General features: G+C 43.2%; 8 protein-coding genes across 8 annotated transcripts; 3 read left to right on the forward strand and 5 right to left on the reverse strand.

Annotated features, from left to right (window-relative positions):
* The first annotated feature begins 361 nt into the window (after positions 1-361).
* On the forward strand, positions 362-4649 carry BCIN_06g03910 (hypothetical protein). The gene is made up of 3 exons (XM_001556065.2): positions 362-1890; positions 1960-2014; positions 2084-4649. Exons 1-3 carry the CDS (start codon positions 1741-1743, stop codon positions 3952-3954), a joined length of 2076 nt encoding a protein of 691 aa, XP_001556115.1. The 5' UTR covers positions 362-1740; the 3' UTR covers positions 3955-4649.
* A 98-nt stretch (positions 4650-4747) lies between these two features.
* BCIN_06g03920 (hypothetical protein) lies at positions 4748-7067 on the forward strand. Its single transcript, XM_001556064.2, has 3 exons — positions 4748-5423; positions 5485-5951; positions 6055-7067. Exons 1-3 carry the CDS (start codon positions 5317-5319, stop codon positions 6678-6680), a joined length of 1200 nt encoding a protein of 399 aa, XP_001556114.2. The 5' UTR covers positions 4748-5316; the 3' UTR covers positions 6681-7067.
* A 3276-nt stretch (positions 7068-10343) lies between these two features.
* Positions 10344-11425, reverse strand: BCIN_06g03930 (hypothetical protein). The gene is made up of 2 exons (XM_024693488.1): positions 11202-11425; positions 10344-11138 (listed from the first exon to the last, which is right to left on the reverse strand). The coding sequence occupies exons 1-2, from the start codon at positions 11245-11247 to the stop codon at positions 10630-10632; spliced, it is 555 nt and encodes a 184-aa protein (XP_024549274.1). The 5' UTR covers positions 11248-11425; the 3' UTR covers positions 10344-10629.
* Positions 11426-11869: 444 nt separating this feature from the next.
* BCIN_06g03940 (hypothetical protein) lies at positions 11870-13786 on the forward strand. The gene is made up of 3 exons (XM_024693489.1): positions 11870-12156; positions 12216-12287; positions 12342-13786. The coding sequence occupies exons 1-3, from the start codon at positions 12018-12020 to the stop codon at positions 13196-13198; spliced, it is 1068 nt and encodes a 355-aa protein (XP_024549275.1). The 5' UTR covers positions 11870-12017; the 3' UTR covers positions 13199-13786.
* An 829-nt stretch (positions 13787-14615) lies between these two features.
* On the reverse strand, positions 14616-15293 carry BCIN_06g03950 (hypothetical protein). The gene is made up of 3 exons (XM_001556059.2): positions 15180-15293; positions 15024-15119; positions 14616-14937 (listed from the first exon to the last, which is right to left on the reverse strand). Exons 1-3 carry the CDS (start codon positions 15201-15203, stop codon positions 14815-14817), a joined length of 243 nt encoding a protein of 80 aa, XP_001556109.1. The 5' UTR covers positions 15204-15293; the 3' UTR covers positions 14616-14814.
* Positions 15294-16247: 954 nt separating this feature from the next.
* Positions 16248-18614, reverse strand: BCIN_06g03960 (hypothetical protein). Its single transcript, XM_024693490.1, has 3 exons — positions 18322-18614; positions 17638-18240; positions 16248-17583 (listed from the first exon to the last, which is right to left on the reverse strand). Exons 1-3 carry the CDS (start codon positions 18376-18378, stop codon positions 16531-16533), a joined length of 1713 nt encoding a protein of 570 aa, XP_024549276.1. The 5' UTR covers positions 18379-18614; the 3' UTR covers positions 16248-16530.
* A 1222-nt stretch (positions 18615-19836) lies between these two features.
* Positions 19837-22627, reverse strand: BCIN_06g03970 (hypothetical protein). The gene is made up of 3 exons (XM_024693491.1): positions 21928-22627; positions 20426-21872; positions 19837-20374 (listed from the first exon to the last, which is right to left on the reverse strand). The coding sequence occupies exons 1-3, from the start codon at positions 22174-22176 to the stop codon at positions 20280-20282; spliced, it is 1791 nt and encodes a 596-aa protein (XP_024549277.1). The 5' UTR covers positions 22177-22627; the 3' UTR covers positions 19837-20279.
* Positions 22628-23381: 754 nt separating this feature from the next.
* Positions 23382-25294, reverse strand: Bchem15. Its single transcript, XM_024693492.1, has 3 exons — positions 24905-25294; positions 24269-24851; positions 23382-24220 (listed from the first exon to the last, which is right to left on the reverse strand). The coding sequence occupies exons 1-3, from the start codon at positions 25169-25171 to the stop codon at positions 23763-23765; spliced, it is 1308 nt and encodes a 435-aa protein (XP_024549278.1). The 5' UTR covers positions 25172-25294; the 3' UTR covers positions 23382-23762.
* Positions 25295-25365: the final 71 nt, after the last annotated feature.

Here is a 25365-nt window from a genome sequence, read left to right on the forward strand (position 1 = left end):
ACCCACCTGCCTCGTGGCAAAAATGGCAGTGGGCAGAGTCATAATAGCAAGCCTCAGGATGTGTCGTGGAATGGAATTTTCGACGCACCCGGGCCAACAAACAATGCATGCCTTGTGGTGAAGCCAGCTTTTTGCAGATATCAAGGAACCCCATGTCTTGGAAACATCGGAAACATTCTCTAGGACGAAGATACTTACAACGCCCTTGATCATCCCTAGGTTGCGTGGTGATGAGGAATTCGATTGGCAAGGAAATTTCTTTCCAAATTTGTTTCCTTTTTCTGTAACGGAAAATAAATGAAAAATAAAATTGGAATGTTCCAAAAAAAAAATATGGATAGATTGATTGGAGATACATCGTGAAGATATTGTAGAGGATGAGGACAATTAGACTGAGTTGATTGATGTTCATTTTAGATGAATTTTACTTTTGTTTTTTCTTCCTTCTTGCTTTTCTTCTATGAACTTTCTTTTCGATCCATTCCAACAACCATCCCATACGCATAGCGTGGAATTAAGTTGAACCTTCCCCTTCTTCTCTCTCGTTCTTCGTTTCTTTCCTTTCTTCTTCTTCTGCATTGGAAACTCCAGCAGCCCCAACTCCAGCAGCCCCAACTCCAGGTCCAGGTCCAGCTCCCTCGATTCTCCGACGAACACATCACATCTATCAGCAAACGCATGACATCAGGCTGTGTCCATTTGCAGCTGTCCCCGATTCTCGCGCGCACCGAAAGACTCCATCCAGTCTACATCGCCAATCTACCACCCACGTCCTAAGATCCGGTACTCTTCTGCATGCTCGGACATCCTTCTCTTGTCCTTGGGATCCCGCCCGCCCCTTCCGCAAACTCTCGTGCGAATACTGGGACGTGATTGGTGGCTGGAGACAACCCTAGGACGCAGCATCGAAAAGCAAAAACCGAAACTAGCAGGACGGTTACTCAGCCCGCACGCATCCAAGGGCTTGTAATAAGTTGGAACTAGGAACTGGGAAACTGTGCCTGGGCAACGAACCAACTACCTAGTCGAGCAATAAGAGCCATTCGATTGTACGACTACACACAATCGACTTGGTACCTGTGCTGTTGTCAAGCCTCGAGATTTCACTCCGTAGATACCGTTGTTCTGCTTCGCTAGCAGGTTTTAACACCACGACCGACTACGATTCATTGCGGCCCCCAATCAATAATTGAGCCTGACCTGATTTGGGATATTCTTATTCTTATTCTTCTTATTTTTGATTTTGGTTTGGATTTTGATTTTCTGCATGAGGCGGGCAAAGTCAAAAGAAAAGAAAAGAAAAGAGAAGAAAAAGAATTCAAAACCCCTCCATCCCTCCTGCATTCTCTTGTTTTTGAAGAACGGCCATGAAAGGGTTCGCTTCTTCCTTTGGATCAGTCTGAAAATATAATTTACGGCTCATGGAGAATGCGACACATTAATCCACATATCAATCCACAAGTCTGAATGTTTTGATTAATTAATTGTATTATTCTGGATTCTACACAAGCATACACACATACACACATCCATCCATTCATCCACCCATCCATACATGCGTAGGTACAGAAATCGAGTTTTACCGTCCCAGTGCCTACCTACCACCTCCCGACCAACCTCCGCATAGACTGTCGTCATCGATCATCACATTTTCCCATCCCACTTCGAATAGCCTAAACGGAGGAACTTCTCGCACAACATACTAGCTATCCACGAAATCAACCAGACGAGAGATCAAACATGCAAAGAGCAGTTTCCTGGCTCCCATCGTGGGATAGAACGAAAACCACCAGTAAGAAAGGTTTCGACAAGACTTGGGCGTGGGCAGATAAGCTGGGTGCTCCCGTCAATCGATTAACAAACAAAATTGGTTCCGAAGCTTTTTGGCCCGTAAGTTCTCCTTCCTTGTGATTCTCATTCTCCAACGCCTGGTCGTCAGATGCTAATGAAGAAAAATAGACTTCCTTGGACAAGGAATGCGACAAAGCTGCGCGGATTTTGAAAACTTTCTGTAGTGAGTACTTTCGGCCTTCCTCTCATTCCCATTCTTTCGAGTTTGCTCGCTGACATGACTACGTCGTAGAGGATGGATTTTACACCGATGAAGATCGACCATCTACCCAAGCTGGTCCGCATGCGAATTCCAAACAAAGAGTTTTGAAGAAAATTCCACAAAAGGTTATCGAAAATGCGGTCGGTTTGGCCATATTCACAACTATGCGAACAGGCTTATGGATCTCGGGCGCCGGAGGATCTGGAGTATTAATCGCGAGGAAAGAAGACGGTACATGGTCGCCTCCTTCTGGGATTCTTTTACATACTGCAGGTCTGGGTTTTCTCGTCGGCGTCGATATTTATGATTGTGTGGTTGTTATTAATAATCGCAAAACTCTCGAATCCTTCACGAAAGTAAGAGCGACCCTAGGAGGAGAAATCAGTGCTGTCGCGGGTCCGATTGGAGTTGGGGGAGTTTTAGAGAACGATGGAAACTGGAAACAAGCTAATAAGCCAATATTCACTTACTTGAAGTCCCGTGGCTTCTACGCAGGTGTGCAGGTAGATGGGACGGTTATCATTGAGCGAACAGATGAGAACGAGCGGTTTTACGGACAAAGAATTGGAGTTGCAGATATCTTGGCTGGAAAGGTTCAAAACGCACCTTTTGAAACAAAATTACTTATGGAAACAGTCAGGGCTGCGGAAGGCAAGCAAGATGTGGACACAAACTTGTTAGATCAACTCAAAGATGAACCATCACCTGGTGATGTGGATTTACAATCTCCTACGTCGATGATACCAACCTTTGGCATACCTGAACCAGACGATCCCGACCCTTTCGGAGTATTGGCATTAGAAGATGCAGGATTTGAGATTCGGGAAGCAGGAACAAAGGCTCGACCAGTCAGTTCACAATTTGAATACAACCCAGCTCCATCAAGCCCACTCTTTACCAGATACAATAGACGAAGTTTCGACACGCAGGGTGCAAGGAGTAGAGAGAGTTACATGTCAGGGAGAACAAGGACAAGTACGGATCGAGGAACGCAGACTACTGAAATGGGCACACAAACAGACGACTCACTTTCAATCCGATCACCTCGCACACTATCACCAAGCACGAGTCCCAGTTACAGCGAAGACAACAAGATTATAGAGGAAGACGAAAAGGCAATTGTGTTGGAACCGGAAGAAGTCGACTACACGAAAATTGATCTTGGTCCATACCAAAGCTTAAACCATAGTCAAGAATTCGACGGTACGACAATGAACGGTAGTCCCCTAATTACTGAAGAAGCCGATGAGAGACGAAAGGATTCATTCAACTCGATGGACGAGCTCTCAGACGACGATGAAGACTTTGAGGAAGAGGAGCCAGTAGTTTTCGAAGCTGCTTCAGCACAAGCCACAGTCATTACAACACAAGCAATCAAGGCACGAGGGGGTGTTGTAAATATCCCAAAGAGAGGCCCACCACCACCATTACCTCCGAGGAATTCGTTGAGAAACAGCAAATTCTCTATGGTTACCCCAAACAGCGATGGAAGTCCATTGAAAGAAGGTTTTGAAGAGGTCGATGTACATGGTGTTGAGAGTAACAATATCAAGAGAAGTAGCTTGGAACAAGCTAGCACAACACCACTTCCTTTTAGCCCAAATCGAAAGAGCTTCGAGCAATCGCAAGCTAGCATGGTACCACTTCCTTTCAGCCCAAAAAGGCTGAGTTTCGAACAAACTCCTGTCCTCATGGAGGATGTTGAATCAGAAGAATCAGACTCTCATGAACAGGTCGAGGAGGAACACGCAAAGATCAAATCGGCCAACGAAAACTCTAGCTTCAACGAGAAGATCGAATTTCTCGATAATGCACGCTCGACTGAGAGACCTTCTCTTACCAAAGAAAATACCGAGTCATTTCACTCAATTGCTGTGAATATTCCAGGAGGGTGGAGTTAGAAGATGAATAAAGAGAAGGGGAGACCTGTACAAAAGAAATGATTCTGTATGCATTGAAAAGCTGGATATCGGTATATGGGTTTAGGATTTGAAGCTTTGGGTGTACACACGGAGATTCCAATCATAGTATGAATGGGGTTTGAGGAGTTTGTTATATACGGGTTTTATTGGGTTTCATTTCTTGGGGTTTGGGAAAGGCATGGGTGGGATTACTTTCTGTGTGCATGGAATGGGCGAGATATTTAGGATGGATTTGAAGGGGATCTTGGGGATCTCTCGTAATGGTTAATGAATCTCTTATATCTATTATGAGGATTGGAGGTTCAAAATTGGTAGCATGGGGTTTGTTTGGGAAGGAAATTGTGGATAAGATTTGGAGAGACAGAAGAAGAGGGCAGTACAAAGGGACGAGGGTTACTATATAGTCTATAATATTTAGATTTTAATCACTTAATCCCATGGTAGATAGATCAGATTAGTTGGGTAGTTAGTCGTCGGAAATCGAAAAGGGTTGTAAAAGGGCAAAATGGGAGAGAGTTCGAACATATAACGATGGTATATATAGTTCTGAATACTACGTTATATCAAATACTATGAGTCGAGATTTGAATTATTTATATGAAGCTTTGAGATTCAGTATGCTGATTTCTCAATTGCCGAAATATCTACCTAAGTTTGATGGGAGTGGCGCGGCAGCTTTTGTGACGGAAATGCGAGAATCACGTGATATTACGTTGGTCATTTTACCACTGTTCCGCGGATTGGTCATCATCCACCTTGGATGGATGATGAAGTGTCGAACTTCTTGTTCTTTGACATACACCTCGGGCCCGAACATCTGCATGTCGATTTGGTGAGCTCTCAGCACTTCACTGCGGATTAGAATGGACCTCCCAAAGCACTTAACAATATCCACTTGATGTACTTCATTTGTATCTCACTCCCACGGACCACATTCCATCTTTTTCAAACATGATGCTGGATGTTTGTCTATGTGAAACACTCTCTTGATTGGCCAGTGTCACGAGGTTGTTACTTCCTTGCAAAACCATTTGATAATCATTCGATCAGGTGTATGGTTTCCCTCGAGTGGAATCCTCCCCGATTGCCAGATTGGGCCGTTTTTCATTTATCTTTCATTTATTTCTCGCGCGCATAGGTACGTTCTTCTTTGGATGGATGGGTGATGGAATGAATGGATCGATGGATGGAAATGGTTGTGGGGTATAAGCATGGAGATGCTTAAATATTGATCCATTCCCATTTCTGTACGGGAGGAGAGATGAGATTTTTGTGTTTTGTTTTCACTTCCTGCTTTCTTTGAATAGATTGACCTTATTCATCTTTACTTTCCTTAACATCATGATGAATCGCTTTGCGTTGTTGGCCCTGGTTGGCTCCACTTTCGCTTCTCCTATTCGATCTGTCAAGTCTCGTGCTACTGCTGATGCCAAGTATCTCTTTTCCTTGTATGTATATATGTCGTCCTCAAGCTTCCCAACGGTGATCCATTGGTGTTGACAACCACAGCGGAGATTCCTATTCCCAAACCGGCTTCGACGTCACCAGCACGCCACCCTCCGCTGCAAATCCGTTCGGGAACCCCGCATTCCCAGGCTACACTACCGACAATGGCATCAATTGGATTGGCCATCTCGTCGAAACCTACAACTCCTCGCTTCTTCTATCGTACAATTTCGCATATGGAGGTGCCGTTGTCGATGCCAGTATTGTTGCACCTTATGAAGACACAGTGTTGACTCTGGTCGATCAGACGGCGGAATTCGTGGATAATCTCTCGCCCGCCCCGACGGATGTTCCTTGGACCGCGGATAATTCACTCTTCGCGTTTTGGCTTGGGGTGAATGATATTGGGAATTCTTATTGGTTGGCCAATGAGACGGATGTTATCACTGCTATCTTTGATAGTTATTTTACTCAGGTGCAGCGTGTGTATGATGCTGGAGGAAGAAACTTTTTGTTTTTGAATTGTCCTCGTGAGTTGCATCCATCTACCCCCTATAAATCTCACACAAGAAAAATCAAACCCCTGTAAAAATACACGTATCCAGAACCCATCCATCCTAACCCCTTCCTCAGCCATCGACAAATCCCCCATGATGCTCGCCTACGGCGACTCGGTCACCTCCTCCGAAGCCAGCGTCATCAGCGCCTACAACACCGAACTCAGCGCCCGCGTATCCGCTTTCGAAACCGCAAACTCCGGAATAACTACCTATGTTTTCGACACGCAAGTTCCCTTCAACACCGCTCTCAGCGCTCCAGCTACATACGGCGCGACTAATGCAACTTGTTTCGACGCGGATGGAACAACTTGTCTTTGGTTTAATGATCTTCATCCCGGTCAGGCGATCCAGAAATTGGTTGCGGAGGGTGTGGCGGGACAGGTATCGGGGGATTTTTTCCAGGGGGGTGATGGTGCTAGTGCGAGTGCTAGTTCTTCGGGCTCCTCTGCAACGGTCGTAGCATCTTCATCTGGTGTTCCAGTCTCGTCGGCCGTTCAATCTTCAAGCCCAGTAGCAGTCACCTCCGCATCTGTGGCTTCGACAGCAGTTTCATCACTTGCGATCTCGTCTGCGGCGGCGGTTGTAACGCCTGTTTCTTCGATCTCGAGTCTGGCAAGTATGTCTGTTGTTACTAGTGCTGCTGCTACTGCCTCGAGCACTCAGGCCGCTTCGACTGGGGATGATGAGTGTGAGGTCTAGAATTGGGATGTTTTCCTTGCTGGTTGAATGGGATATTGGTTTTTGGACCGCTTCAGAATATGCAGTTTGCGTATGTGTATATATATATATATGTCTTTCCGAGATCTAGATATTCGAGAAAGGGGGGGAGAGCGCTGAAGATTTCTGAAAATTCGTGTATTATAGGTTTTAGTGGAGATGTATGTATTCGTGTGGGGATATTTATGTATATATCGTCAAATCAAAAATTCCGAGATCTGTTCGCACTTTGACATCTTTTCGCTTCTGGGATACTCGGGTGAAATATTATTATGGATATCACATCACAGCATCGAATTCCAACATTGATGTTCCATCAATTTCGGGACATGAAAAGTTGTCATCTTCTGAGAATTTTGAGATGATCTAAGATGGTTGATGAGGGTCTGGAATGTGTGTATAGATCTTGAACTCACGCGATGAGATGTTGGTTGTGAATATTTTAGAGGAGATCTTGTTTTTTTTTTTTTTTTTTTTCAACTGTGTGATCTGTCTTTCTTTCTTTCATCTCGTGGAGGGAGCAAATTGTAATTTACTGGAATTGTAAATTCTAATGGGCGTTGTTGACAAATGGAGATGGATATTTGGGGAAGAAAGAAAAGGGGGGGGGGAGGGGGGTTAAGTAGGAAGAATGCGATTGTGAATGGATTCTTTGGATTTCATTTGAGGATCTTCGAGGAAGTGGTTGGATGATTGATTATTTGTTGGGTCATCGTGTTTTTTGTTATTTCTATTGTCTTTAGTGTTCATAATAAAGAGAGTAGGTCAGTCGAATGCTTGTATTATCAATTGTGTAGAATTGAACTATAGGTATCTAATTTAGTGATCTAACTCAGAAAGGGAAGATTTTATGTCTATATGTGTATACAAGGTGGATATACTATGATATGTCTTTCTAGTATTTTGTCGCTTTATTGGATAGACGGAAGGGATGAATAATATTCCATGGCTTTTTCTTTTTCTTGTGGAATTCTTATAAACGAGGACGAAGTTATTGATAGTGAGTTTTTGGGTGTTGAAGCGAATTTTCAAGGTTAAGCGAAATTTTTTTAGATGGTCGCATAGTAAATCCTTCAACAAGATTAGTTAGACGATAGCATGTGAGGTATTTGGCGGAAGGAAACGAGAACTTTTGGATGAGTCATTGGATGTTGTTGGAGCAGAATGACTTGGTGTGAATCCTTTTGTTATTCCACACAAACAGATTAACATGGATTTGCATGTACACTTCTTGAAAGCATTTAAATTTGTGAACATATTAAACTATCATATGAAGGCCATTTAATTATCGATTTAGCAACATCAGAGCAGGAAAAACGGGCAAAGTCAACAAAGCAACCCCCAGCTCCCTCATCTCATGAAAATCCATAAGAATCCTCACATGACCGCACAACACCCCCCCTCATTCCCCTTTCTCGTCCACCCCTTCTCAATCTTTCCCCGTTCTCGCACCAAACTCTTTTTTCTGCGTACCGCCTCGTGCGTACGATCGCGTCCGGTGACAATCCCATAAGACGTACCCTGGCTCACCAAACACTGGTTGCAGTTTCTTTGTATCTCGAGCTCGCGAGATTCAAAATAGGGACAGTGTCGAGGATTGGCAGTGGGGGAACATGGTTGTGGGTGGTAGGTTGTGTGTCCGCAGCTGTGGATGTGTTTGATTGAGAGACACATTTTGGGGGTTAGTTGGATGGGTGAGTATTTTCTTGTTATGGTTAGCTAGGAGTGGGACGGAATATTGTAGAATATTTAAAGATCAGTTGGAGATATGGGGGAAGTCCATTTTTATACAGAAGGGGAAAAATAATTCGGGGTTGTTCTGATGTTGTTCTCTGAGATGGTAGATTTTTTTTTGCAAATCTGATCTAGATGCATAAGAATATAGGTTATGATGGTTTGAAACTGTAGGGAAACAATGCTTGAATAAGTATGATGATTTTTACTTGTTGGCGTTGGGTCCTTGGGCAGGTGAAATGGTGAGTATCACATTACACAGCGTCGATTGGAATTTATTGATAATTGCTGTTTGGGATATGTATCAAAGCTTTAGGTATGACATTTATTCTAATTTTAAATCTTAGGAAGGTGTCTGTAGTCAGAACACATTCGAATTAACTAATTAGTCGTGCACGTCGCTTCTCACAAGATTTTGACAAGATTTTCCATATCCCTCCCTTTTACTAAGATATAAAGCTCTGAAAGGATGCAATTTGTCACGAGATTGTGAGATCTGACAAGAAGCTGTGAAAGAAAGTACTCCATCCAAATTGAAATCTCAATCGTCCAAAAACTACGAAGGAAGTGGTGCCAATGAACATAAAGCCCTGTGTAGACATTGACGAATGAGTCTGTTTTATGCGAGATTGTATGATTGCAATTCAAATTTGATATGCTTGAAACACTAAATTAGTAATTCGTATCTTAATACTATCACTAGTCATAAAAGGGTCTTATGTGACAAATATCACATATCTAGATGATATCTCATCACGCTTACTTCAGTTTAAGACTAGCGTAAACTAAGCGGTAAACTAAGCGATACATTATCGTACAAAAGATAAAAAAAATCCTTTGAAGATCTCTTTCATCTTTAGCTTTGTTATTCTAGTTTTTTGACATCTATCCATATGTTCTAGTATGTGATTGTAACATTTCATAGTATATCCTAAAACATAAAAAAATTGAGTGACATGAAAACAAAATGTAACGTCTAAATCCTAAGCAAACAAGCTGACGATATGTCGTAATGGGTATTATGATTGACTGAATTTTGATCATCGCTATTAGTCGAAACTCTGAGGGAGAGACTGACAAGGAACGGAGCGAGTCGTCGGAACGCACCTGTAGAATAGGAGAGAGTACGAGTCATCAAAATAATTATGCGGGTACATAGATCATGTGACAGCACTTGGTACCTCAGCCTTACAATATATAGGTTTCCTAGTCCTAGCTTTTGTGAGCCGTGGTATTATGTTGTATTCACCGTCTCCATGGTCATATCAAGAGACAGAGATTAGATGCAGTACATCTTATTCGCCCATCGCTAGACTACAGCGACTAAAATTCCCTCTGTTTGAAATATTCTATTTAGATTTCTCTCATTTACTGATAAGCTGGTAAAAAAGTTAAAGGATATCCCCTGTGCCTTAAACTTCTATTTATATTTTCAACTGTCAGGTCTCAATTACTTTTAATATTCTCAGGTCCTCAAATATCTAGACGCTATCCGATGGATGAGATTTATTTGCATCTTTCTTCCGTCCCATTTTGAGACCCCATCAACCAGATAAATCACCGAATATTTTTCCACAATTACCTATCTTGATCTCCTGTCTAGAAACAAAACAAGCTGCCCAGCCGTCAAAAATCCATTGATAAGTATACGATCTTTACATTCTTTGAGGTTCTTACAAGTAATTCACTCAATCTCTAAACAGACTTGACAAGAAGTATCGCTCACAATACTTATTTATAGCTAGACTATCAAAGCTCAAGTCAGAATGATAACAATCCAGATCTAATCCTGCAAAATCATAGAAAGGCCTATCAATCCAAGCAAAATTCATTGTCTAACTATGTACCATAAAAGAAATTTTCACTCGCAACAATAGAACAGACCTATCAAAACTACTTGTTCGAAATAGATGCCTGATCTCATTTATTGTATTCACAAGATTATTTGACTAGGACCAACCAATTTCTTCTCAATGTAGCACAAAAACATCTCAATAAATACCATCGATAAGAACTCACGGAGATCCTCAAACGCCCAATTAATCGAACCAATACCCAAGTAATCACCCAAATATGCCTCTAAATTGATTAATTACACTCTCTATCATGATTCTGCTGTTCAATGTCCCAAACCCCGACCTCATAATCCTCAACAATCCGAAACACAAAGTAAACCCCAGGTTGAGGATTGACCCTATCAATGTACATGTTTCTGAATCAACCCCCAAACCAAACTCACGACTTCCGACTCACGAGATCCTTTTTCATAACAAGAGTATTTAACCAAACAGATATGGGCAAGCTTTTGTAGAGGAGTATCGGCTTTGATGGCTTCTTCGATGATGAATCTAGCCAATAGATCGACTGGGATTGGCAAGACTTGCATGCCTGTTGTAGGATCGTACGTCATATACTGCATCGTGTACTCACACCAAGATGTACAAACAGCATTGGTAGTAGGTATTTTGACCGAGATTGGTTGACCAGATAATGGCTTGGTAAATCCTAGTGGGCTTAGAGAGGTAGATGGTAAGATCGCGTCAATGAAATCTATGGCACAGGCAGGAGCTCCATAGTTTCCTCCATCAAGACTTGAGGTACCAAGAGGATGTTTAATCGTACTAGAGGTTCCGACAGTCAAAGTGGCATATTCATTGATGGTAGGCATTCGAGGTTGAAAAGCATTCGATACCTGTCTTTGTGGGACTTGAAAAGGTTAGTTATTGAGACTTTTGAGACTACACCAATAGCGAATCAATGCTTACTTACCAGAAGATTCTTCCTTGGGGCGAAAGGTAAGCACAAAATGATCCATCTTTACCCTGTCAAGCCTGTGAACTGTAATTGATGAAGGAAAATGTTTCGAGATGCAAAGTAGCCACCAATTTCCTTGATTCTGGCTGCGAGGGAGCAAATGAAAAATCACCAAATTAGTATCAAGACAGTTGTTTCTGGTCGAAATCGATGATTTTAGAGCAAATTTATACGGCGCCAGTTTTATATCCATCGAAGCGTGCGAATTTCTATCACGTGATCTATTAAATCAATAAGAAATTCGACCTTGTCAGATACTGATCTGACCGAGATATTGGTGAATAATTTTCAGGACCTGGTCAGACCTTCATATCAGAAAATTTCCTTGTTATCGTCTCAACCAACATTAGTTTCCGCGTGACTTTTACGATATAGCCCCCCTAAATAGACGACGGTGCGATTTGTAATGCCTTCAGTGAGTTTGTGCGACCTTTCTAGGAGACGTTTTCATTACTATAGCCAAGAAATCTAATTCTCCAGCAAATGTCGATCATTTTTCTGCATGATAATATGCTAATTGCCAGTAGTATCTCATTGGTGTGGTCGAACCAATCCTCATAAAGAGCGTGGCAATATCCCGGTTTCAACAAGTTGACCAACGTGGACCAAGTTTGTACAGCAGCGGACGTGTACGTGCGAAATAAGCCGGGTGAGGAGTTTCACTCGGGAAATATCCGAGATTTTCTGGAGGATGTGTTATATATAAATTCGGACCTCCATCTCAGTCAAGAAAAGTTACTCTTCAAGACTGTGGTTTCTATATTTGAAAATATGGCTGGTCGAGGAAAAGTTGACAACATGGCTCCTGTATCTGCCAAAGGAGAAAAAAGAAAGGAACAATTCAATTCCATGATGGCGAAAAGATTTGGTTCAAGTGGCAGAGATGTGGCGGCTGAGCTGCGCACTATTGGTGAGTTCCCGAATATCGAATGCTCTCTTAGTATACTTTATCGCTGACCACTACTATAGCGGACGCCTTAGAAGAAACTCTCGAGTTTCAGCGTTTGATGGGTAAAAGACCAAGAACAGAAGATCTAGAGGGTATGAAGTTCGTATTACACAGAACTTGGAGACTTCAAGCTAACATGATAGCAGATCGAATCCTTTCGCAACTAGCGGATTTAAAATCCAAAGGCAATAAGGTGAACGGCCTACTCGACGGCCATACACCCCGTCTACCGACTCCATCTCAAGAGAGGTCTGTGTCTAGAGATGCCTTGCGTCGTACTAATCGGTCGGTGAACCTCAACGGAATGCATGATGGGCAATCCGATCCTAGATCATATGGAAGAAGTGCTGCGGAGCGGCTACCACTAACTAGACACTTTTCCGAAAACGATGTTCCTCATGAAATTGTGCGCCCAGGCTCCACGCAACCAGATCGCTCAATGACGCCCCAACCCGCCAAGGCGGCAGCCTTTCCCTCTGTTAGATCAATGACCCCACAACCAACCCCCACGAGTATCCATTTTCCCTATCGTTCAGAAGTTCGGCAACATAGCCAGCCACCGTATGCTCGTTCTCCAGGCTATACATCTATCATCGCTCGTGGTGGTCAAGATCGACATCGAAGTCGGCCACCACCACCCTCTCAGCGCTTATACGAAGTACCTGACCCCCCGCAAACATATGGTTTCAATTTCCCTCCACAGCTTGAGCCGAATCCATATTACCGACCCCAAATCATGTCCCCTGCTGAGCGTGCTTCCCAAAAGGATCGGTTTTCTCGAATGTCCGAAGAACGTAGGGGAAGAAGAATAGAGCCTACTTCAAGACCAAAGCAGCACGAGACGATATACCAGGTTGACTCGAATATCATTGAACGAGAGTATGATCCCGAGAAAGACGAAGATGCTGAATCTATCGGATCCTTGGACCATGTCCAGTCGTTCTCATTGCCTCAAACAATCAAACCTCAGAACAGAGTCGCTTGGAATGGGTCATTCAGATGACAAAACCCAGGTGTTTACATGGAGTATTCTACAAAAACCACACGTTGAAAATTCATCATAAACTCTACCCTAGTTGGAAAGTGAAGCACCTACACTTTATTCTAGGTGCCGTTGTCTTTCCCTTCCACAAGTGTATATCACTCGCTTTCTCTCTTTGTGGCATCCAGAAACTTATCAACAGCTCACAGCAAAGAATGACACTCTGATGTATCATCAGGCCCACATCACTTTTCTTGACTTTCTATCCACAATGGCAGGAGAGAAAAACGAAAAATCAAATGTTCAAACCCGAGGGAAAATGTAGCTATAGTCACCAGCTATATTATTGAAGCTATCAAACTATGATAAGTGGAGTTGGTAATACTGGTGGGTAGATCAGGTGTCTTTGGGTTGTCGTGGAACAAATAAGAATGTGTAGGTTTCCAGAGGTCTTGAGAAGAGCAGTGGTTGTTGGATTTGGTTCAGAAGGTACCTTCGGGCCGACAGTCATCCGAAAGTCTGTGCAGGAGAGCGTTCTTGACCATTATTTCTTAAAAAGAAAAATAGCTCCTTCAGGGAGCTCATTAGATTACACAACACAATGTAGCAAATTTCCTTGTCTTTGGAATGTGTGACGTTTCTTACACAGTAAATCATTAGTGAAATCTATTAACATAATCTTGTGATGCAGTCCCTTGTCCAAGTCCCTCGTCCAAGCCCTTAAGTTCTACACTTTACCGGATTCAGCAATGTAAGTAATACAAGTATTTGTATATGTGGCATAAACTCGAATATCTAATCCTGAATTGAGAGATCGTCAGTAAAAATTTCCTCACGATTTTTGGGTAGTATGTCTTAACATTCGTGTACACGTCAGGGAAGGGCCAAGAGATATGGTGGGTAACACGACTTCGTTTGATCATCGCTAGTTACAGTGAATGTCACGGCGAAGGAGCCCGCTGGACCTTTCTAATTCAGACGTCGTGGAAGTTAGATAGATTTACTGGTTTCATGGTTCATTCTGGCCAATCCCGTATGTGTGGATAAATCAGGCCATTCCACGTAGTCCATACTTTGAGTGAGCTGTTTGTGTCAAAATTCTTCAACCCTCCTATGAATCCATCCTGATGTCTTGCAGATACAATAACGGGCCAAGTATTCGTCACGAAGTAGGTAAAAAGATGAAACATTGGATAGCCCACTCGGGAGTGTGAGAAAACATGCCTTTCTGAGCTTTCTTGTTTCCGACTGAGGAATAGTCAGGCTCTGAAGTGAACTTTCTGATCCAGAGCCCAAGTTTCAAAGCCCCTCCCCTCCCCCCAAATTTAATGATAAGTCTTGGAAGACATAAAACACGGAGTGACAACGAAGAATTATACAAGCGTTGAAAGAGTGAAACCACCTACCTACGACAGTTCATACTCACCAGGAGAAAAATTGGAAGTATATTGTGAGGGAACGATCATTCATAATTGCTATTCGGGGATCCCAATAGTCGGCTTCGTAAAATATGTCCCTCATTCCCCTAGACCCTTCATCGGAATATGCAATTCCCTCAGGATGACTGATTTCGCCTTACTCCCCAACAATTCATGGTATCATTTTCCGCCATACTGTGATTTCATTTGTCCATTCGTTTAAGCGGTGAAATCATTTGGCCAGCACTTCTCCTTGGTCCATCCCTTATCTTCGTGCTTTGTAGCATGGCTTATCAATTGTGCCTTGTTTGTGTTGACCAACTCCATCTTGCAGAACTCGCACTATAGGTGAAGTTAGCCACAAATGAAGCAATGGTGGAGATCCCGAGGAAAGAATGCCATGAGAAATATCTATATTAGAGACGTACTTTGGACTTTGGTGCGGCTGCCTTGACAGGAAGACCATTTGCCTTGACCGGGGCGCGGGTGCCTTCCTTATCGGCCTTCTTGTGCTCACGAGCAATCTGTATGCCAAGGTTAATTGATGATTCTTTGAATGTTGCCATTGATCATGATATACGTACTCTGTCTTTCTTTGAGATAGGCATAGTGGATGGTAGACTTGTGGATATGAAGATAAAAAGTTGATGAGTGAGACTGAATATAAATTTGAACTTTGCGAAAAAGAAAGATTAACCTATCATTGCAAACGCTAGTCCAAAATTTAATGCCGGCTTAAATCACGCTAAGCTACACCGCTCGGAAGTTATTTCTCCCGATCTTAATTTGTCCTTCCTCCAGCGATGAAGACTTTATAATTTGTAAGCAGTTGCTTTCTGGGAATCTAATTCTCTCCTATTTTAATGTTTGTCTGTAGCAAAGTCCAGGACAGGATTATTTGTACCAATGGAACTCACCAAAGAAGATTAAATCTCATACAATCAATCATGGCATGAAGAAGCAACCTCTCTGGTTACAAGTTCATCGAATGGCCTGCAACATGGAGCCTGATATCAAAGTTGCTGTCAAGCTCTTATGCTTCCCCTTCACACTCTTTTCTTTTTATTCTTTACTTTCCCCCAATGAAAAATACTACCTTTTCAATCTTGGGCCATTGCGAGTGATTTTTTTTGAAAATAGATACTGTAAAATGAATCTCATATCGTCTGAACCACATTCAACTTCAGTTAAGTAAGGAACATGTCAAACAAGTCGTTCCTGTACTAGCCCTTAACCTCTAATGTTCCGTCCATCTGTCTAGTCACTACTGGAATCCGAACGGATCACGATGAAATTGAATGTTCTTTGCAGACTGTGTTGTTAAATTCTTCTCCACCTTTTGAAGCCCTTCTCTATCAGAATCTTCAAGACAAGAACCAGCAATAGTTATTATAGCTTTTGAAGCTGTTCATCTCTGGGTGACACTGCAAGTGGGTGAGCATTTCAGCATCCGTCGCGTCCCAAAAATGTGCAAATGGCACGCTCAAAGATCTGATAATTAAGACATACTATTCTGTGCTTTGGATGGGCGCCCTAAAGGGGAGGGAGATAAAAAGATAAACATTCTATACATCTAGAGTTCTTTATAAGCAGTTAGTACTGCTGAGTTAAAGATAAAGATTTTATGCATTATATATCTGGAGGTAGCCTGATGGGCCGCCGGAGTATCTTCAAAAGTATGCAAGACGCAACAACTTTCTCGAGAAGAAACACGCATAAAAGCTTTCCAATTTTCAAACTAGTGGCAACAATGTGGTAAATAAGTATCATATAGGGATATCAACACATTTAAAGAACAAATATAAAGAATGTAAACAACTCAAACTCCCACTTGCCGACTCCTTATCCAGACAAATCTCATTCCTCCCCCCTCTTTTCCTCTTTCTCGTAACTTTCTACGCCACCCTTCAACCTACCACTTCTTCCTCAACCCACTCAAGCCTTGAAAGGCTCTACTTTCTGCACGCCTGAATAAACAATCTTACTCGTCATTGCTGGCGCCGCCGCAGGGGTACTCGAAGCCTTAACCGAAGTCACGAGTGTACTCGACGCTTTAGCACTCGAAGTTGTGGCTTTCACACTGGTCGACGAAGTCGTATGCTTAATACTTGTTGCAGTCGAAGTATGAGCGCTGGACGTCACACTTGCAACTTTACTCGAAGGAGTCACCGAAGCGGGATGTGTGGAAGATACAATAGCGGATGTAGATGTAGATGTAGAAATGAGTTTCACACCGCTACTGCTTGAAGATTTGACATCGGTGGGTCCTGCTCCAACGATGGAAGTACTGGTGCCTTCGTTAGTCGCTTTGATACTCGACGTAGCACTCGTAGTAGCTTTGGAGGAAGATCCGCTTCCACTCGCGTCGACGGTAGTATAGATTCTTGTCGTGCTCGACTCAACAATTGTAGTAACCGAGCCTGAAGCCGATGGTTTCGCAGAAGTAATGCTCGTCTTTGAACTAACATCGCCTGTTCCCGAAAGACGGAACCTTCCAGTTGCACTAGGGTGAGTACCATTTTTTTCAGTTTCGAATGCTCCGGTTTCCGATGGTGCTTTTTCGGTACCGGATGAGGTTAATTTACTGGTGATAGTTCCACTTGTCTTCGCACTTTCCTTTGTGCTAGTGCCTCCATTGGAGATAACTGGCGCACTCGTTACTCCTGTTTTGACGCCCGTAGAAGTTGTAGTTATGATAGCTGCTTTAGTGCTTGAGGACAAAGGAATAGTGGTAACGACGCCTCCGGGCCCAGTAGAGGTGGCACTTTCTGTACACGTGGTATCAATGCTAGATGAAGCATCTGCTGTTACGACAGCGGTAAAAGTAGATGGAAGATGAGTGACAGTTGAAACATGTGCACTTGTAATCTCACTAACTGCTGTAGCGGGATATCCTGGAATACCAACACCACCAGTGACGGTTTCTAGGACTGTTGCTATGACAGTTTTTGTGTGAGCGTACTCTTGTCTTCTATCGTTGTTTTTAATCTTGACTCTGTCAGTAATGAGATCGAATTTTTTGATATGAGAGGAAGAACTTACAGAGTCTGGAGAGACAGATCCAGGGTCTAATTGATCAGCAGGGGGGATAGTCTTTCTTTTCTCCACAGTTTTAATAGCATCTGGAGCCATCGATCCAGGATCCAATTGATCAGCAGGAGGGATGGTTTTCCTCTCCTCCAATCCCCCAACATCTCTGGGAGTAACCGGAACAAGCTTCTCCAGATCTCTGCCCGCAATTGGAACAAGTTTCTCCAGATCCCTCCCCGCAATTGGAACAAGCTTCTCCAGATCTCTCCCCGCAATTGGAACAAGTTTCTCCAAGTCCCTTCCAGTAATTGGAACAAGCTTTTCCAGATCTCTCTTTGAATGAGAAGATACAACAGGAACGAGTTTCTCCAAGTCTCTCCCCGTAATCGGAACAAGCTTCTCCAGATCCCTTCCCACGACCGGTACCAACACCTCCACCTCTCCATTAGATCTCTTCTCCGGATCCAACGTCCATGAAGTAAGAGACTCATCATCTCTCTTAACCTGCGTGACGGGAACCAATGTCTCCAATTCTCCCGCTGCTCTCCTACCCACTGAAGTGAGCGGAACGAGTTGTTCTACATTAGCGCCAGTGTTGACCGGGAGTGCTGAGATCTGTGGTTATGGGTGTCAGAATCCTTTCTGGAAGAAGAAACCCTTGCTAATATCAGAGCAGAGAGGAAAAGTGTATCTTACCAAGTTTGGTAGAGCAATCAGCAATATCGCTGCCGCTTCTCCTATCGTAAGACGCATATCGAATTATTTGAGTCTAACCCTTTAGAACAATTCCTCCAAATGAAATAACAGGTAAAAAAAGCACGTTCGAACAAATGTATTCAAATACTTTATCTTTGTTCAAACCACAAAAGACTAGAAAGCTTGCCACGAAAAGAGTGTACGAAGAAAAATAACGAATGTATACCACGACTTCAGTAAGGAACGACAAATTGGATTCGCAAAGCCAAAAACGAAATTGCAGAATCACCACCAAAATCAATAACGAAGAATTCTCAAAGAAAAACCAGAAGAGAAAAAAGTGGATTGAAGAAATAATCCACATGATATACATCTCATATCTCCAAGCCTAGCTGTCTACTCTTCCGAATTTCGATTCCATCCGTCAGCAACAGTGTAACCCAATCCAAAGGATCAGAAACCATAATTTCTTTCGCAGACAGGGCTTTTCTCCTTCCAATAAATAGCACATCATACATTATATCATATCATTGTATCACATCGCATCCCATAAGTCAAACACCCATCCATCCCACCCTCTCTATTCACCTCTCCGCCACAGTTTATTCCATTCCCACAGCATCTCGCACGCCATCGCCATCACCATCGCCATCACCATCAAACACACACCTAGGAATCCTACATCTCAGCACCCGTATACCCAATCCCACTATACGTCAAAACCCCATCCCCTCATTTCGAATGGATATTCTCCCCTCCTTCTCCCCCCTTCAAAAAATAATAATAAGAAAAGTAAAAACTCCATCCCAAATCCCCCACCAGTAACTAGTCAGCCGCACGCATGCTACAACCACAAGCACAAACCCAAACACAAGCTCAGATTCCCAAATTCCCAAATTCCCACCATCCCACCACCCCCTAATCAAACTCCACCAAATCTCATCCTCATCCTCATCCTCATCCCCATCCCCATCCCAAACTCTATTTCAAGCACCCATCCTATCAATCAATCTCCCTCCCGACACAAACCGCATCTCCCCTTCCTTTTCTCTCCTCTCCTCTCTTCCCCTTTCCTCTCCTTTCCCTTCCGTTCCGTCCAAAATCCAGACCACTTCAGATCACTTCAGATCAGGGGTATCGATCGTGGCGGTGCACGCATGCGTGCGACAAGGGTGTATGTAAATATAGCTTTTCCGTACCACCCATCCACCCATCGTTCCGAGCATACAAAAATTAACCTCATCTCCCAATCTCAAAACTTTACAGATAGAAAATTACATCTAGATCTATAGATCCATTGCAAGCCTTATAAATTTCACAACTACACACTACAAGCTACCCATTGAACAAACTGTATGTAATTCAATGAATTCAAATTCTGGAGAAGAGAGATTACTAACTCTTTCGCCCACCCCTGAAAGAAGGATTGTTGCTTAAATTACCGATCACTCCGATGCTTATGCTGGAAATTTGATATCAGACAGGAAGATACGAATAATGACGATTACTGAAATATGCGACCAAAATTGGATTAGATTTGAAGTAAATATCATACATGTGTGTATGTGTGTGTGTGTGTGTATCCTACGAATCTCTGAACACCAATATAAGAACCGCAAAGCCCGTCGGCCTTCATTCAACTACTTGTCTGTTATCTTGCTATGCACCTCTATCATGCCACATACTGTGGCTCACGCAAACTGAATATGAAAAATCCACCAAAAAATAATCGCTCGAGTATACGTGATTGTACTATACTCCAATCCAAATATCAATACGCGCATCCGTCGCTACGTGTGCTGTCAACCATCTTAACCCCCAACGCCAGCATGCAAAACCACCCTTTACAAAAGAAAATCGTGTATCCAACCACGAGGTATCTCATGCGCAACTCAAAGTATGTACCAATAAACGTCTGTTATACAATATGTACTTGAGACAAGAAGAAGAAGAATAAATTAAACACCAACAACTTGTTCGTCATTGCGAACATCTACACTATCCATAATTTCTGGTGAGCTTGGTCGTTTCGGAGTTTGGAGTTCAAGAGAAACTATTGTGTATCAGTAACCATACATATGGAATCGAACAGGGAGGAGCATACCATTAGGTCGAATAAACCAACTGAAAGTAAAACCCAACACAAAACATGCCGTCAAGACTAGAAAGACTGTCTGTGGATAGGTACCAACAGTTTGAGCGTAAATTAGATTGAAGATTGTAGGGCAAACAACTCTCGCTAAAGCATGTAATAAACCTGTAGCACCTAAGAGTTGTCCTATTTGATCGTGGGGTACGTGCTTGGTTAATGCCGATTGTAATGTTGGAGAACCTACACCACCCATTGAAGCCATGATTCCAGATACCACAAAAAGCGGGCCACTACGGGCTACTGTGAATCCTAAATATCCAATAATTTCAAAGAGAATAGAAAGTCGAATAACAATAAGATCAGTTGAATCAGCACCAGAATGATTTTCTGGAACGACGAGCCCTGACTCTCTGCGCTGTCTTCTTCGAGGTATCGTCCTGACGAGGTAATTGAAAATAGGGAGGATAACGACAAGCGTAAAAACTCGAGTACTGTTGACCACTGACATGTACAGACTTGTCTCAGAAGTCTTCCATCCAAATTGATAGCCTGAGTAATAAATGATGACGGTCATGACCCCCATGGCAACGCCAAAGATAATAGTATCGACAGTTGCAAGTAGAACAAGATTTGCGCGGACGTGTTTGGTGTTTCCGTCACCAGTGGGCCACAAAACTTTGAGAGTTGCAAGAGGATTTTTTCTTGTCAGTTTTCCCAACCAGGTTTGGTTGGCTGTGAGCAGAGCTTCAACGGCATGTTTTTCACGAGCAATTTGTTGACGTTTTTGAGTGAGTGATTCAGGTACTACCAAGAGTAAGAAAAGAATAAAGAAGGTATGTATGCCGAGAGCTACATAGAATACCGTGAGCAAGCTATCGGTTAAGCGAAGTAATGCTGCAGCAAGCAGAGGACCAAATGCGATTCCAGAAAACAAACAGGCGTGAAAATAGGCAAAAGCTACCGCCCTTTTAGGGGGAGCAGTGCAGTCTGCTGCATATGCATGAGTGAGTGCCATTCCCGCAATGAAAGAACCACAGAGGCCGTCAAATATGGCACCGGCAAGCAGCCACTTGTATGAAACAACATCTGGATATTTCCCAGCAAGAATGGTAACAATTTCTGTCAGGAAACTACCTATGCTTGAAATCACCAGAATCTTCTTTCTTCCATGTCGATCAGACCAAGCCCCAAGCACTGGGGACATAATGGCGCTGAATATTCCTGTAATGACCGTGATAGCTAACATAAACTTAGTGACCAGCGATTGTACTTCAGGAATTCTGCATTGAGGATTATCGGATCCGAGTAACACAGGAGCGAAAAGGAAGTTTGGATCCTGAGAAGATCTCTCTGCGAGATACGATCGACATACGAGGGCGAGGATGAGATTGAGTTTCGGTACGATGATTCCACCTACTGCGAGAGCCAGCAGGAAGAACGGAAATATGAGCCAGTATACCTGAGAACGCACATGTTAGTATATATTGAGCCAAAAGAAATTGCGCAGAACATACAGATGGTTTATGCCACCATGTTAGCCCCGCAAAATCCCCATGCCCCTCCCATGATGTCTCCTCATTTCCTCCATGTCTTTGCCCCTCTTGTGCCCTCTCATTGCCCAGTAATGGAGCCGTCTCAGACTCCGGTGTTAAAATCGATTTGCGAACTCTCGTGTGCCTCCTCAAAGCAGTCATCGCGCCCCAAATGGTCATTGGCTCCTCCGGCCGTTGGTCTGCATGTTCGTTCTCCATTCTCATCGTCATCTTATCGTTGTATCGCCACTCGGTCAGTATAAGTTCGATTGTGGCATTGAGTTACAATGACGTCGGCGCAGCCAGGTTAGAGTATTTGTTCACAGTAATTTCTCGTGCCAGTAATGGAAATACTGGCAGAGACCGGAGGAGGAGAATCTATGTTATATACCAAAAGGAATCACTAATTGATTAGAAATGAGAGTGAAGCAAACCCAAGCTTATCATCTAATCCAGCTTGCCCAAGATAGGAAGATAGTTAAGCAGAAAAGTGGGCAGGCCTGGCTCTGTTTGTGCGCGTTGGGTGATAGGTAGACTGATAGAGGAGATAATCCACGAGAACTTCTTTTAAGGTTCTTCGCACGGTTGTCAATCAAATAGTTATTCTTCAGGTCTCGAACTCTGTTCCTTGCTGAATCAAAGAGTGAAGTTCGAGAACAAAAGGAAGGAACCCGAAGTTACCTATGTGTGTATGTGTGTATGTATGTATGTATGTATGTATGTATGTATGTATGTATGTATGTATGTATGTATGTATGTATCTATCTATCTATCTATCGATCTGCCACACACCAAGATATGGCGAGATAGATCACATATGACGACACCAACCGATGTATTAGCAATAGAGCAGTATGAACTCGGTACATACGGAAACATAGCAAAAGGCGACTTCCAACAAATATCACACGGACTTGGCTACCATATCTTCCACAGCAAAGAAACCACTCAGCTACCTCCTACCTTGCTTCCCGGGTAATCTTACTACAACACATTGTTTCAAGAAGGGATGGAATGCAATAAAAGGAGATTTCTTGATTGATAATCGCGGTTCGCGGTTCCCACTGTCCGATTGGGTCAAGACATGAAAAATGTTAATAATTCGACATGGGATTCGATGCTCCGTGTCTGTGGGTTGGTGTACGATATTCGGGGATGGAAATCTGCATTCGATGACTTCATCACTATCTATCTAACATCTAACATTCGGTGACTATGCAAGCTGAGAGCCACGCTCAGGAATGCATCTACCAACATATCTACCAATCCCAACACACGTGCTCCATTCGCCATCCATCATACATACTGTGCACATCGTACCTACATATAACGTATAATGATAATGCCCATATATAACAACTTACCAAGGTACCAGTTCGGTTGGGCGACTATAGAAGACATATTCATTCATTATCAGTGAAGCAATGTTCGGAAAATGAATAGGCTGATCGTTTGTCTTATTAGGGTTTGAAAGCTACCTAGCTACCTAGCTACCCATCAATCTCACATTTACACTCTTTTCGGTTTCATCTTCACACCAACTAGTTCCTCTTCATCACCCAATGCCTTGTCTAGATGGTGACGTCTGATTAATTGCAGCCAGCCTACAGAGTTGGTGGCTAAAGAGTCCCACATCGTGTGGCGACCCGCCAGAGTGTATCAATCAGGTTAGTGACCAAAATCGGTACGATGTTGTCCCTGATACCGACACGGACTTTCTGAACATGTGCATCCCGCTCGAATTCGCTCCTCAATCCTCTATACGCTAATGGACCTGTCTATCATAATGCATGTTCATAAATATTATCCCCCTTTCCTTATACAGCTAATGCTTTCTCAGGTCCAGCAAAGAATTTCTTAGTTTCAGCGCATTTCTCACTCTTGCATCCAGGACATCTTAGTCCCATTTGAACACTGCAAGCCACCCCGCTATCCATGTGAGCTTTAGCAATATCGGCTAGTGCTTGGATGAAGACTGGAGATCCATTCAGACTTTCGGATCTCTTGATGGTGTCTTTGTGGCCTGACTCTCCAATAACTTCCTCGTCCAATTCGTAAAGCGTTTCGATATGGTCGGATGTGAATGCGACGGGAATGAGTATGAGATTCGTTTGACCTTTTTTAACATACTCCTCCACGGTATCACTTGTTTGAGCTCCTAGCCATGCACTAGGTCCAACCTGTGATTGCCAGCAAAGTCGATATGCATGAGAGTGACCTAATCTTTGCATCACGGCGTAGACTGTAGCAGCGACCTCAGCAGGATATGGATCACCTAAAAAGAGTTAGCAACCTATTACTTCCACAAATTCGACAAACGTACCTCTATTAACCACCGACATTGGTAGACTATGGGCTGAGAACAGTAACACGACGTCTTTCCTGTCCTTCTCTGGGTATGTCGCCAGAGTAGCTTCGATGTTTTGTGCAATAGCTTCGACAAGACCTGGGTGAGCTGGCCATCTATCAATTACACTCCAATCGATTGTTCCATCGTTACCATTTGGACTTCCTGCTGCCTTTCCCTCGAGTCTTTGTCTCCACTTCCATAATTCGTTCAAACTGCTTCCGGTGGTCGAACAACTGTATTGAGGGTATTGTGTGAATGCCACGGCTCTTCCACCTTTTCCGCCACCAAACCCATCTGCCAATAACTTGTTGTACATTTCTTCTGTGAGAGGGTTCGCATATCTGAATGCTACGTAGGGTTTATGGGGTGCAGTTTCAGGCGACATCTTATCCAATAACTTGCACATTTCTTCGGCTTGATATTCTGACCATTTTCGAATTGGGGAACCGCCGCCAATGGCAGCGTATTGCTTTTGAATCTTTGGCGTACGACGCTTCGAAATGAGAGGGCCAACGTAGTTTTGAAAGCGTCCGAGAGGAATTAAATCGGCATCTGCCTGTGCGGTATATTGTTAGAGGTGATGATGGTGGCGGGGTACAATTAACATACAAATAATCTACTCAAGAAATCCCCAACCTCATCTGTAGTTTGAGGACCACCCATATTCATGAGCACCATTGCCGTTGGTCCCCTTCTTCCCGTCGCATCTTGTGTTACCGGCGGTACCGGAGTCGCGAAAGATCTGCATTGGTCTGCGCTATTTCTCTGCAATAATGATGTTGTCGCTGGAGAAGTATTACTAGTGAGGCGAGAAACAGTAGCTTGTGAAGCTCGTTTTGTGAGCTGGCCTACAGCTTTTGGAGTTCTAAAAGACATCTTGGGGTACTCGAAAGGCAGACAGAAGAAGACGGTTATCACTCAATGGACAAACAGAGTGTTGAATTCATAGAATTAAGTTTGCAAGATTTTACTTTTTCTCAGCGGAGATATATTATTATCTGTAAAGACAACTTTCCCTCTTATCCGATGGCTAGAATATGAACAAGGATTAACATGATGCTTGGATCGCC

The sequence above is a fragment of the Botrytis cinerea genome, chromosome 6 (assembly GCF_000143535.2).
Source record: "Botrytis cinerea B05.10 chromosome 6, complete sequence".
NCBI lineage: Eukaryota > Fungi > Ascomycota > Leotiomycetes > Helotiales > Sclerotiniaceae > Botrytis > Botrytis cinerea.

What these genes read in the sequence shown, in the direction of transcription:
- BCIN_06g03910 (XM_001556065.2), top strand. Translation starts at nt 1,741, where the DNA reads ATGCAAAGAGCAGTTTCCTGGCTCCCATCGTGGGATAGAACGAAAACC. An exon ending in GTTCCGAAGCTTTTTGGCCC is followed by an intron (nt 1,891 to 1,959) that starts GTAAGTTCTCCT and finishes GAAGAAAAATAG; the next exon opens with ACTTCCTTGGACAAGGAATG. An exon ending in GATTTTGAAAACTTTCTGTA is followed by an intron (nt 2,015 to 2,083) that starts GTGAGTACTTTC and finishes ACTACGTCGTAG; the next exon opens with AGGATGGATTTTACACCGAT.
- BCIN_06g03920 (XM_001556064.2), top strand. Translation starts at nt 5,317, where the DNA reads ATGATGAATCGCTTTGCGTTGTTGGCCCTGGTTGGCTCCACTTTCGCT. An exon ending in GCCAAGTATCTCTTTTCCTT is followed by an intron (nt 5,424 to 5,484) that starts GTATGTATATAT and finishes TGACAACCACAG; the next exon opens with CGGAGATTCCTATTCCCAAA. An exon ending in TTTGTTTTTGAATTGTCCTC is followed by an intron (nt 5,952 to 6,054) that starts GTGAGTTGCATC and finishes CCCCTTCCTCAG; the next exon opens with CCATCGACAAATCCCCCATG.
- BCIN_06g03930 (XM_024693488.1), bottom strand. Translation starts at nt 11,247, where the DNA reads ATGGATCATTTTGTGCTTACCTTTCGCCCCAAGGAAGAATCTTCTG. An exon ending in CCCCAAGGAAGAATCTTCTG is followed by an intron (nt 11,139 to 11,201) that starts GTAAGTAAGCAT and finishes AACCTTTTCAAG; the next exon opens with TCCCACAAAGACAGGTATCG.
- BCIN_06g03940 (XM_024693489.1), top strand. Translation starts at nt 12,018, where the DNA reads ATGGCTGGTCGAGGAAAAGTTGACAACATGGCTCCTGTATCTGCCAAA. An exon ending in GGCTGAGCTGCGCACTATTG is followed by an intron (nt 12,157 to 12,215) that starts GTGAGTTCCCGA and finishes CCACTACTATAG; the next exon opens with CGGACGCCTTAGAAGAAACT. An exon ending in AAGAACAGAAGATCTAGAGG is followed by an intron (nt 12,288 to 12,341) that starts GTATGAAGTTCG and finishes ACATGATAGCAG; the next exon opens with ATCGAATCCTTTCGCAACTA.
- BCIN_06g03950 (XM_001556059.2), bottom strand. Translation starts at nt 15,203, where the DNA reads ATGCCTATCTCAAAGAAAGACAGA. An exon ending in CTATCTCAAAGAAAGACAGA is followed by an intron (nt 15,120 to 15,179) that starts GTACGTATATCA and finishes CTTGGCATACAG; the next exon opens with ATTGCTCGTGAGCACAAGAA. An exon ending in CAGCCGCACCAAAGTCCAAA is followed by an intron (nt 14,938 to 15,023) that starts GTACGTCTCTAA and finishes CTTCACCTATAG; the next exon opens with TGCGAGTTCTGCAAGATGGA.
- BCIN_06g03960 (XM_024693490.1), bottom strand. Translation starts at nt 18,378, where the DNA reads ATGCGTCTTACGATAGGAGAAGCGGCAGCGATATTGCTGATTGCTCTA. An exon ending in TGATTGCTCTACCAAACTTG is followed by an intron (nt 18,241 to 18,321) that starts GTAAGATACACT and finishes CCATAACCACAG; the next exon opens with ATCTCAGCACTCCCGGTCAA. An exon ending in GATCTGTCTCTCCAGACTCT is followed by an intron (nt 17,584 to 17,637) that starts GTAAGTTCTTCC and finishes GACAGAGTCAAG; the next exon opens with ATTAAAAACAACGATAGAAG.
- BCIN_06g03970 (XM_024693491.1), bottom strand. Translation starts at nt 22,176, where the DNA reads ATGACGATGAGAATGGAGAACGAACATGCAGACCAACGGCCGGAGGAG. An exon ending in CATGGTGGCATAAACCATCT is followed by an intron (nt 21,873 to 21,927) that starts GTATGTTCTGCG and finishes GTGCGTTCTCAG; the next exon opens with GTATACTGGCTCATATTTCC. An exon ending in TTGGTTTATTCGACCTAATG is followed by an intron (nt 20,375 to 20,425) that starts GTATGCTCCTCC and finishes GATACACAATAG; the next exon opens with TTTCTCTTGAACTCCAAACT.
- Bchem15 (XM_024693492.1), bottom strand. Translation starts at nt 25,171, where the DNA reads ATGTCTTTTAGAACTCCAAAAGCTGTAGGCCAGCTCACAAAACGAGCT. An exon ending in ATTTCTTGAGTAGATTATTT is followed by an intron (nt 24,852 to 24,904) that starts GTATGTTAATTG and finishes TATACCGCACAG; the next exon opens with GCAGATGCCGATTTAATTCC. An exon ending in AATGTCGGTGGTTAATAGAG is followed by an intron (nt 24,221 to 24,268) that starts GTACGTTTGTCG and finishes AACTCTTTTTAG; the next exon opens with GTGATCCATATCCTGCTGAG.